Here is a 12,344-nt window from a genome sequence, read left to right on the forward strand (position 1 = left end):
TGTACTTTCTTTGCGTTGAGTAGCACATCAGAACCAGCCCAAAGACATTCACACGGTAGCTTTCAGTGTTTTGATTGTAGGGACACAAAAGCGTCTTCGTGTTCATGAATACACGTTTGTGTGTGGTCAGCAGCTCTTTGGGGTTTAGATGAACTGTTGTGGAAAAAGTGCCTGAAACCACAGTGACGTTGAAAGGATTAGTAATTCAGTCCAACGTGGTGTTTAGCGTCGGTATTTCTTCATCTCGCTGTGACTTTTCATCCAACTTAGATGATCAAACTTCTGTCGTGGGAAATATTTATATTACAGATCTGTGTAAGTCAACATGAATGTATGTCTCCTAAAATTAAAGTCTCTGAAATTGTCAGACCCCCGTTCTTCAGTCACTATCCAGACTCCGATCACACACACCCCACATGACCAAGCCAACAGACCCAGCATTCAGCTGTGATGGATCCACAGGCCCGCCATGTTGGGAAGGTGTGGCCTGCCACATGTTTGCCACCCTCAGAACTAAAATCTGTTATTAACTACATAACATCTAAAAGTGGGTTTGTTTTTAAGACTTTATTATGTCCTTGGTGAGGTGTGAGAATGACATGCAGAATCAGTACATCCTAACAAGATCAGTCGAGTCACTGGTTCGACTACTAATGTCTGTCTTCAGGAATATGTGAAAGAAGCAAAACAGCAGCAGGTTAATACAAATAAATATGTGTTTGTCTTCAGAGAACATCTAATCTAAACTCATGTCTTCATCGTCGTCTTTCTTGTCTTTGGAGCCACCGTCCATGTCCAGCTTTGTGTCCGTCTCCATGGCTTTGGCAAAAGCCTCCACATCTGCGGGACAACCATAGACAGACCTTGTTATCTATAAAGCAGCTTCTCCATTAGCTGTTAAATCACTCAATCTGAAGGTTTAGAAAGAAGCGGCTTACAGATTTATCAGCTGATCAGAAAAAACAGACTAAACATCACACACAACACTGGATGAAACAAACTGTTGGGCTGCAGAGGAACTGCACGCTACAAGCCTTTTTACGGCCTTTAGAGCCTTTTAGGGATTTATTTTTATTACCGAACAGTGAATGTTTGGATTATTTCACATTATTCCTACCAGCAGGTGACAGTCATGTATAAATAAAACCAGTAACATATTCATCCATCTGAACCCGCTTGTCCATGCAGGGTCTGGGAGACTGGTGCCCATCTCCAGCAGTCAGTATGAAATAAAACAGTGAAACTCCATTAACACTGAAGGTTTTGCCACTACACTGAGAAACCGATTACCCCCCCTTCTGGTTGGCTCACGGGCCCCCAGAACAAAAGAAAATGGATGCAAGTCAATAAGCTATTTTCTAATCCACGTTGCCTCACACCCTGAATCACACACAATCAATTTAAATGAAAATAATTGTGTGTTTCAACTATAAGATTTATTGGCTTGTAAAAATAGGAGATTAAAAAAAGTACATATCAGACGTGGCATATATGACATCACAGCGTCATCTCTAGTGTAGCTGCTACTAACCGCATGGCCAGATTTAGAGTGATTCTCTCCACCTTCTTTCATCTTGGAAGGATGAGAAGCTCGCTAAACTCAGCCATTTTTTCTTCTCTTCTCCGTGTCTGGTTTGATGACGTTAATTTGGTGAGATGAGCATTTGTAGTCGGCTACGTCTTTTCACACAAAACCTGAAATAACTTACTTCCTGTTAAGCGCTTTCTTGGCATGCAATTTGTCTTTAAATGGCACAGACATCGTTTGAGAAATCCATGGCACATATCAAACGGGATCAGAAAACGTTTCTGCCTTTAGACTCCCGTTCACCTAGTTTGGCAGTGAGGGACCCGTGGTCTAGAAGTAGATGGACATGACTTAGGCTTCCCATTGATCACTGCTGAAATCTGATTGGCCCCCTGAAGTGCCCCTGTCCTGTCACTCATCTGTTCTTTGCACTGTGATCAGATTATAGGTGGATGCAATTCCAAGTCCAAACACTGGTGGCGCTAATGACCCAAATAAGAACTTCCAGCATGAAATCTTGTGTTGGACTAATAGGAGGATCTTAGTTGACATCACAATAAGACCTGCTATCGATAGGCAACATACACTTTCAAGAGAGTTTGGAGGTGAAATCCCCGATATATAAACACTTAAATGTCTAATGACAAAAAATTATGGTCCGATTTGCCTGTGTTTTTTTCTGCTGGGGAGACACTTATTCCTATTTATCTGAAAGCCCTGGACCCTTCACTCATGAAACTGAAAGGCTTTCAAAAGTCTGTAGGTCTGCGATTATTTTATCTCAAGGAAAGTTGGACCGATCTCTTCTGCACAACAGAAAGCCGTAGTCGTGCTAAAAGCGGGAGTCAGGCCCGACGAGCAGAGTGACAGCGTTATTTCATCACCTGTGGGTGACGACCAAAGCGAACAGATAAATCCTCACTGCAACTGCAAAGCCGGGTAGGTCTTCACTAATCAGTGTTTCTTTATTAAAAGGGACTTTTCGGAGTTTAGAATTTTTATGCTCGCGATTGCCCCCTCAGGCCAAAAGTGTAATGGCAGCTTCAATAGTAGGCTCGTGCACGAGGAGCACATGCTGTACGTGCACACTCCTTAACGAAAATAACAGCTGAGACAGTCCCGTGTGTGTGTGTGTGTGTGGCCCGGAGGACAGAGGACAGGAGAACGCACAGCTAATTAATTAAATAATTTGGTTCTGTACCTTTCTCTTCAGCACAGCCGACAAAGGTTTAAGATGGGTCAGTCCTCCTGCATGCTCAGATCATTCCCTTCCCTTGCTTGAAAAATTGTTCCAAAATGAAAGTTGAACCCACATCTTTTTTATCGGTGAATTCAATGCCGTTCGGCAAGTCTCAAATAAAAACTTGGGCGTCTTCTTACTGTTAAAAAATATACCACTAATGTAAGAAAGACACTCCAAAAAATTATGTTCACACCCAGAATCGAACCCAGGTCATCTGCATGAGTCAGACATCTCACAAGGTGAGCTACACGCCAGTAACATCCGATGTTTCTGTAACTTTTATATCCTTGATGACAGCTGAAACAACGTCAATCCAAAGAACGGTTCGGAGCGAAAATGGCTATTTTGTTGCTAATTTGCAGGAAATATCTAGAAGAAAGTTCTACAGGAAGTAGCTAAGGGTCCTCAGAAATGTAGCTAGGTTTGTCACTAGGCGTTAGGAACAGCGACAAAGTGGCATTGCCTCTCTCTCTGCTGCTAAAGCTACGGATAGCAAACGCTACGGGCTATGCCTGAGCGTGAACACGCATGAAGCAGCCTACTCGACCCGAGCATCTCTCTTTCTGTGATTTTACAGAAAAACAGACAATCACAGTAAAAATGCTCATTCTACAGGACCAGGGCATTGCAGGAGAATGTATGAAGAAGACATTATTATTTCTATACATGTTTTGACTGTCAAACTTCCTTATAGTCCCTTTAATGATCGCTGTTGAGAAGCTGAATCAGAAATTGAAAACAACAAGACTCAGTGGATTTTAAACTACACGAAGATGAATGTTTCTAAAAACATCTCTAATCAACAGATACTTTGGACTTCGACGGCCCCAGACTCAGAAAAATCCTAGATCCACCACTGGTGTGAGTTAGCTGACTGTTCTGGTGAATTGTCTTAAATAAATAACAATTGCAGATCTTGTTGCAGCTGCAGTACAAATGGAACATCCTTATTTGTAATAAAAACGACGTTTAAATTTTCTGTTAAAACATTATAATACAGTGTTGGTGTGATTAGAGCAGAGCACTGACCTCCTTTGTTGGCTGCTTCGACAGCTTCTGCAGGCAAGCCGAACTGGTTCATGAGAGGTCCTAACTGACCGGACGCCAGAGCACTGCTGAACATGCTCATAGCCTGCACACAGACAGGAAGTGTCGTCACGGAAACCGGAAGTATCAGTACACAGACAGTGGCCATCTCTCAAAACACAAGGACACTAGTACATCCTTGTGTACTAGACAAGTATGTTCTTGGCAAAGACACCAGGAAGTCCGTCCTACCGAGTATGGAGACGACATTTGGGTCATAACTGTACTCCGTTGCATCATGGCAACAAGCGCTGCCCGTTGTTATGATTAAACATAGAAATAAAAGTCTTGTGCCTTAAATAACAAAATAAAAACAAATACGTGTTATTTGTATTATATTTGGTCCACTTTTGATCAAAACTGATAAAATGCCAACATTTCTCAAATAAAAAACTTTTTCCCATCAAAACAAAGCTACGCTGCTTTTATTTTGATAGTGGCTTAGCTAGTTAGCATTTGGCGGGATCATTAACCCTTTGATGCATAATGGTCACTACAGTGGACAGGTACTCAAAATTGTTTCTTTATTTTTGCTATTAAGCACAGCTGTTGAAGACTTTATTGCATGTGAGCCCCTCCATTTGGACTTCAGTAAGTCAAGCCAACATATTTCATGTTCAGAATGCACGTTGTCCACTGAGATGGACATGTAATAAATCATTTGTAAATTAACAAAATGGTACAAAAAATATTTGTTGAAATTTGTTTCATTCACACCTAAAGATGAATGAAAAAAATTGTTTAAAAAATCATGGTTGAAGATTTCATAATTCATGCATCAGAGGGTTAATAGTAAAACCCAAATACACACGGCAAATTTTACAGGTTACACACAATTATTTACAATGACAGCTTTATACTCCTTTATTTCATTTCTAATATAAAACTTTACAGTTATTAATTTTCTCTTCTGACGTTCGGAGCATACACGGTTCGTGACGCAATGCTTTGTGAGATGCTGCGCTGTTCCAAGTCTGCAGAAGGATGCATCAATGCATCCTGGATATGTTGGGCGGAGCAAGAACACATCTGGGAACTTAAGAGCAAACTTGCCATGATTTGTACTTGGTATTGGAACAGTACTTGGCCCGTCGTTGATGACGTTTTAAAGGACGCGAGTACACAAGTTTATGGCCTGTATTTGATATAGCGCCTTCTAGAGTCCTGGAACCCCCCAAGGTGCTTTACAACACAAGCAGTCATTCACCCATTCACACACACATTCACACACTGGTGGGGATGAGCTACGATGTAGCCACAGCTGCCCTGGGGCGCACTGACAGAGGTGAGGCTGCCGAGCACTGGCGCCACCGGTCCCTCCGACCACCACCAGCAGGCAACGTGGGTTAAGTGTCTTACCCAAGGACACAACGACAGCGGCAGACTGAGCGGGGCTCGAATCTGCAACCTTCCGATTACGGGGCGAGCACTTAACTCCTGTGCCACCATCGCCCCACATTACACATTGAGAAATGGCCAGGAAGTATCAGTACACAGGACAGCTGACAGAACACTGCTCACACGCTTTCTCTGCACACGAGCTACGAGTTGCAGAATAAATCCAGGAGAAGCTGTCGCGTTTGTCATTTGATGGAAAGTTGAAACTAGAACATCCATTAGCTGAGAACACACCTGCTGAAACTGAGGCGAGCCGAGTGTGTTGTGAAGCTCATCTGAGCTCTGAGGCAGAGACTCTCCAGATGGCAGGAAGGGCATCAGCCTCTGTTGCACCTCTGGGTTCGCCAGGATGGGAGCCATGACCTCAGGGGTTAGGACGCTGGCAAGGTCCACTGCAGGAAACACACACGGCTAAGCTGGCGTTTTACCCCTACCCATAAAAGGAACTGAAAATATCTCATGCACATTTATAGGATGCTGACAGCATTAACGTTTGTAATGATTTTGGCTGTTGATCCTGCTGTTCAGCCTCACCTCCTTGACTGCCGGCAGGAACGTTCATGGTAGCCAAGATGCTCTGCAAGTCCCTTAGCTGGATGGGCTGTGTGGGGTTAGCCGCTGCAGCTGCTGCTAGAGAGGATGCGGCGGGGGTTGTGGGGGTGGTGGCTGTGGGAGAGGCAGCAGACGTGGCTAAGGGGGTGATGGGAGTGGTGGGCACCTGGGAGGAGCCGAGTCGGCTGGCAGGGGCGGTGGAGGTCGGTGTGACGGCTGTGGAGGGACTGGAAGAAGAGAAATCTGTTAATAACCACCTAAAAACAACTAATCTAGAATAAAAGTCAGGTTTTCATAGTGTGGTCAGAGAACGAGGGTGAGCAGAACAACAGGAGTCCTTGCAAACAAATCTGAGGATTTGAAAGTGAACTAATTGAAATCACACGGTTTATGAATCCTTTCCTCTCCTCCTGTATTCCAAAGTGTTGATTACATTTGTAAAACTGATCATGTTTTCTTTACTGGGAGGAACAGACATGGGTCACCTTGTGGAGGAGCTGCTGACGGGAGGAACACTGCTACTGCTGCTGCTCCCCAGAAGGTTAGCCAATCCTGGACCAGCCAGCGCCCCCAGACCACCTGATTTTAACAGAAACGTCATCAACTTAACCTGACAACGCCCGATCTTCATCGGTTTTTGTACCAATAGCTTGAACATTTGCACACCGATCCCACCTAGTCCGGTTGGTCCAATGAGCTGCATGAGCTGGTTGTGGCTCATGTTTCCCAGAAGGCTTTGCAGGCCACCCTCACCTTCACACGTGAGAAAAGAAAGCAGGTGACAAACCACATAGAAACAGAGCTGTTAAAGGTACACTGGAAGACGAGGCGGGTCAAATACCTCCCAAAGCAGACAGATCATGTCCTCCGCTGCCACCGCTGCCCAGCGCCCCGGGCATGGGCGGGTTGTTCAGGTACTCGTTCACTTTACGGCAGAACTCATCATCTTTGTCGTTCTTTGGTTCCTGATATCAGAAAACACAAGCTCAGGTGTTTCAGATGGAAGGAACATTTTATCCTTCGATAGATTTTAACATTTGTCCTACGATGTTTATTTAGTAGGATCTGCATAAAAGGATCATGCTGCTACGTGGGTTTTTAGACAGTTTTAGGACTACCTAAAATCATCTGATCCACAAAAACACAAAGCTGAAGCAGGTCTAAGGAAGCAGTCTACCTGCATCCAGAAGAAGAGTCGTTTAGAGCCGGCTTTAAATTTCAGCACATAAACTCGCCCGGTGGTGCACTGGCTGACCCGTTTGAACTCACAGTCATCAGGGAAAATGATCAGGTCCTACAAACGGAGGCTGCATTATTTTTAAAGATCAACACAGGTCTGCTGGTACCACAACCAGACTACATCACCTACATCATCCACGTTGCCAGTTGTACGATCCTTCCAGCAGAAGTGTATGAGGGAGTCATCAGTCTGCTGGATGTAGACCTGACCTTTACGCTTATCAGGGGTCACTGTGCTGCCTTTCATCGTCATCTTACCAGCCCGAAACTCCACCAGGTATTTACTGGAGGAGCCACGGGAACCGGAAACCAAGCTGGGAAACAAAGCTCCAGATGCCATGATGAAGAGAGAGCTGCAGGGAGGAAGAGGAGAAACAGGGAACTTTAGTCAGATGAGAAAAGTATGAAAAGAAACTGACTATGAAACTAATTAGTGAGTGTAACATCCTTGGAGGGTGTTCCAGCACGAATGGCCTGCTTAAGGTCAATGGTCAGACATTCTCCTGCAGGATGCTCTGCTAGAGATTGGAGTTCATGGTTTCATCAGTTACAGGAGGAGATGGTCCAGATCCAGCAGCTTTGTTGTTAATAGTGTCAGAACGATTAATCATTTAGCATTCTTACTTCTCCAAAACATTAATATAGGCATGTCTGACACAGTGGCGGCTCCAGAAATGTTTTTCTGCAGGTGCAATGAAGGATCCAGTCTTTTTATTGAGGGTGCTATGAAGTAAGTGGTCATGCGTACCTATTGTTCTCTAAAACACCTTCAACACTAGCAGATACACATGCGTGCGCAACACCTCAACAACACCTGAAACAATCATTAAAATACATCATAAACATATGAACAATCGCTGACTTCCATGAAATCATAAACACATACAGCCACACAGAAAACCATCTATAGTGTGGCAAGGTTAGCTAACGTTAGTGTTAGCATTTCCAGCGGCAAAACCCTCGACTGCTGCGGCGGTTGAGGATTGACTCTCTTCATCCAGATCCGTAGGTTTTTGTGGGTCTGAGATCACTTCCAAAGATTCATTCATTTCTGACTGAACCTGTGGAAATTTGGGCAACAAAAACCGACCCATTTTACCACTAGCTCTACCTTTCACTCTTCGCAGGTGGAAAATGAAGTCAAAGATTAAGATCAATTTCCTGTTTTGGTTTAAGTTTTTACTATTTATATGATAATTGACTGATTATTTTTGTTTTGTTTGTTAAATAATATCACATCCACACGTTAAAGTAAATTTAAATTGTAAATTTTTTTTAAAAAAAATCTAATATTTACTTGGGGGTACTATGGAGATACAATGACTAATCCAGGGGTAGCTATAGCGCCCCCTAGCGCCGCCACTGGTGAGGCAGCCTGGCTGGAGGGTGGCAGCCCAGCCCTGGAGCAGATACAACCATACAACCCAGATGACTCGGCATCCTGCGGTCCGTTTCAATCTCCATTAGCTGACCACCGAGCTACCGCTTGGTGTCTCATATCCACAGACCAAACATGTAGCCGGGGGTGTGTTTATAGCTCAAAATAGAAGGACAACAAGAGTTTATACTCACATTTCTCCGTGAATTACCGTTCAGCAGCTAATACGATTCAACCCCGCGACGACTGTTGTGGTTGGCTGACGAAAGGAGCCGCCTCGTTGTGATTGATCAAATAGCCTGCCAATCAAGTGGGTTTTAAAGCTGCAGCAAGTTCGGTAGAGAGAGCACAGCAGCTGCGTTTTTTTTCTTCCAAAACTTTATTGAACAAGGTGATAGGTATACAAACAAATTGCATACAAAGTTGAACAAAGAAGATGAAACATATGCCAGGGGGTGCACTACACACATCCAAATAAATTATAGGTGGTGCAAATAGTTATAGTTTTTAAAGCTTTTTTGTTTGGTGATCCACTAATCAATTTTATGTAAGATAGTGTCACCCTACATGGACAAAGCGGGTACAGACAATGGATGGATGGACGTTTTCTTCACCGCTCGGGATGTGGAGGAATCATGCTGTCAATAAATAATTACGTTTCTTTATTTACTAGTTTTTTTATGTATTTGTTTTCAATATTATTTTGTGATATATTTTATTTTATTCATTCATTTTACACATGTATCTATTTATCGACATTTATTTTATGCGCACGCACACACACACTTTGGGAACACTCCTTGTGATAATCTCTCAAAGTATATCTAATTAAAATTCTCAGAATACCAGCAGGTGGCAGTATTTATTGAGACATTTGTCCAGGCGTGTACGAGTGTCCAGGTATATTACGGACATGTCTTGAAGACATAAAAATCTGGATTTCTCTCTTTTCTTCCCGTTAAGGTGTTTTCCTCTCCACCGTCGCTACATGCTTGCTTAGTATAGGGATTGCTGTAAACTCAATGCAATCTGCTGGATTGCTTTAAAAGACTTAACCAATTGGACAAATGAACTGAACTGTTTAAAAGGTTCTAGGAATGTTTGTAACGTGCCTTGAGATGACTTGTGTTGTGAATTGGCAGTATATAAACATTCATAATAATTTCTATAACTAGATGATTACTAAAATATTCATTGTTTTTCACACAAGGATTAGAAAATAGTGACTCAGATTGACATCATTCTGTCTCTGTGCTCTTAGTAATTTATAAAACATTGAAACTCATCAAATTATGGACATTTTATGTAGATAGCACAAAACTTATTTTAAAGTTATTTTATGAATGAACAGTAGCATGTGGAATAACAATGAGCCCACTACCTGGATTTTTTCTTTGAATTAAAGGTGCATTATGTAGAAATGAAGTAAAAATGACATCCTGTGGTAAAATGGGGTTACTGCAACCACTAAGCAATTCTGGAGCTTTTTGCAGGCCGTTGTCAAACTATAATTGTTGACGCTGCCGTATTAGCTCGCAGAAGACACGCGAACCCCACACTCACTGATGTTTAACAGTAGTTACATCCCTCCTTACTTTGTTTTGAAGGGAGAAAAACTAAAAATCCCTGCAGCCATCTGGATATGAAATATGTTACAGTATAACTTTCCTTCAAAAATGACTGAAACATTAGACTCTTGGGATTTTCTCACTATATTCTTACATGCTGCACCTTTCTAGCATTAGACTCAAGACAACTTTATTAGTCCCCGAGGGGCAATTCGAGACAGCATTGTGAAGCAGCCGGCACTAAAATCTCTAAATTCTAAAAACACAACCAATTTACACATTTGTAAAACCCATAAAACCTATATACGCATTCATGTCATAACCTCACATGTAAATGACCAACAATGAGTAAACCTTTGGCTCACACACACACACACACATACACACAAATACACATGCATACATGTAACTACATGCACACACACATACAAGTAATGCACACGCCCCCTATCTGCACTGAGAATTAAGAAGAAACACAGCTCTGGGAACAAAGGAACTTCTCCTCCTCTGTGTTTTACAGCAGTGGTTCCTAATCTGAGGGTCCTGACCCCCACAAGGGGGCGCCAAAGCCTCTCAGTGGGTCGCCAGGACCTCTCCACTTTAAGGGGTTAAAACTTCATTTATTACTTGTTTATAGCCTACATTTTGCTCAAATTTTTTTCCTGAGTGAACATTTTACTGATATTAAGACGGGAAATAATTAGTACAGAAAAAGTAACACACTTTTAAGAACATTTTGCTCAGCTCACTGTTTTATTTTCAAGTGTCAAAAGTTCATTAAAGATAGGACTGGTTGATTAATCACAGCCTTTACAGTAAATAATCTAGTATAAACAGTAATATACACATTTAAGTACATTTTGCTCAGCGTATTTTTTATGTGTCAAACGTTTATTGAAAGGAATGATTGATTTATCAGTGTTTACAAGAAACAATGTGTTCAGAAAAGTAATACACTGACAAGCACATAATGCTCTGTTTGGTTTTGTTAATGACTTTGTTCTGTACTGGAGCCTACTATTACTGTTACATATTGAATCAAAGCATATTAAAATGTGCTTGAACAATTTTATTATTTAATACTGTTTGTACTGGAAGAGAGAATAGGAGGGGGTCGTCAAAAATTTTACTGGTAAAAAAGGGGTCCCTTGGGAAAAAGGTTGGGAACCACTGTTTTACAGCATGGGCATCGAAGTCGGCGTTTGGAGGGCAGCCACTCGAAAACAGTATGAAGAGGGTGTGATGGGTCTTTAATGATTTTCTGTGCTAAACTTCCTGTATTATGGTCACATTGAGAAGTTAAGTTTCGCAGTGGTAGTCCAATGATCCGAGAGCACACCTTGTCGGTGCTTTGTAGACGGTTTCTATACTTCAGGCTGACAGAATAAAACCAACAGGGGATGGAAAATGTGATAATACTCTCTATAAAAGAATAATAGAAAATCAGTAAAATGTCCTTCCTGACTCCAAATGAATTCAACTTCCTCAGGAGGTAGAGTCTTTGCTGTTGCTGGCACTTTCTGAGGATGTCCTCAGTGTTGGAAGCGAATTTCAGGAGGTGATCAAAGGTGGTCCCTAAATATTTATACTCTTCAACCAGCTCCACTGGCTGTCCATGAATGATAGTGGAGGCAGCGGTAACCAGCGCTCTGTTTGTTTGAGGACACCACCATCTCCTTAGTTTTGGTCACAATCAGCTCCAGGCATGCAGTGTCACACCAATCCACCAACTCCTGCAGGACCTGCCCGTGGTGAAGAGACAGGAGCACAGTGTCATCAGCGTATTTTACCATATAACTGTCAGGCTGGATGGATCTACAGTCATCTGTGTAGAGAATGAAGAGTAGAGGAGACAACACGCAGCCTTGCGGGGTGCCAGTGGAGGTGTAAAGACGGTCTGAGAGAGTGTTGTTAACCAGCACTCTTTGTGATCTGTTAGTTAAGAAATCCAGGATCCATAGGATCATCTGATCATCCAGGTGAAAAAGAGAAGCGAGTTTGCCAGCCAGGATGTGAGGTTGCAGGGTGTTAAACGCTGAAGAGAAGTCAACAAACAGCAGTCTAGCTGAAGAGTTTGGGATCTCCAGATGTCTGTGTACCATGTCTAAGATGAATGTTTTTGCATCAACAACACTTCTCCCTTTCCGATACGCAAACTGAAGTGGATCTAACGGAGGGTGTAAGGCTCCGATAATGTGATGTTTCAGGATCCTCTCCATAGCCTTCATCGGTTAAGAGGTCAAAGCCACGGGTCGAAGATCATTGAGAGCCTTAACCCTGCTGGTCTTGGGGATGGGTATGACCGTAGAGTGTTTCCAGAGCTGGGGAACTGTGCTTGTATCCATGGAGCTC

The 12,344-nt window shown here is 42.7% G+C and overlaps 1 protein-coding gene across 1 annotated transcript; it reads right to left on the bottom strand.

The window, feature by feature from the left end:
• Positions 1–552: 552 nt before the first annotated feature.
• LOC107389462 (proteasomal ubiquitin receptor ADRM1) lies at positions 553–8,708 on the bottom strand. Its single transcript, XM_015965592.3, has 10 exons — positions 8,619–8,708; positions 7,177–7,399; positions 6,985–7,101; positions 6,649–6,772; positions 6,483–6,560; positions 6,293–6,386; positions 5,790–6,034; positions 5,490–5,647; positions 3,801–3,903; positions 553–840 (listed from the first exon to the last, which is right to left on the bottom strand). The coding sequence occupies exons 2-10, from the start codon at positions 7,384–7,386 to the stop codon at positions 737–739; spliced, it is 1,233 nt and encodes a 410-aa protein (XP_015821078.1). The 5' UTR covers positions 7,387–7,399; positions 8,619–8,708; the 3' UTR covers positions 553–736.
• Positions 8,709–12,344: the final 3,636 nt, after the last annotated feature.

The sequence above is a fragment of the Nothobranchius furzeri genome, chromosome 15 (genome assembly GCF_043380555.1).
Source record: "Nothobranchius furzeri strain GRZ-AD chromosome 15, NfurGRZ-RIMD1, whole genome shotgun sequence".
NCBI lineage: Eukaryota > Metazoa > Chordata > Actinopteri > Cyprinodontiformes > Nothobranchiidae > Nothobranchius > Nothobranchius furzeri.

Bases quoted from the DNA above. Each gene is read 5' to 3' on its own strand.
- LOC107389462 (XM_015965592.3), bottom strand. From the start codon at position 7,386: ATGGCATCTGGAGCTTTGTTTCCCAGCTTGGTTTCCGGTTCCCGTGGC. The intron at 6,561-6,648 runs GTATTTGACCCG...TCACGTGTGAAG, and splicing joins TGATCTGTCTGCTTTGGGAG to GTGAGGGTGGCCTGCAAAGC. The intron at 841-3,800 runs GTCAGTGCTCTG...GTTGTCCCGCAG, and splicing joins CGAAGCAGCCAACAAAGGAG to ATGTGGAGGCTTTTGCCAAA.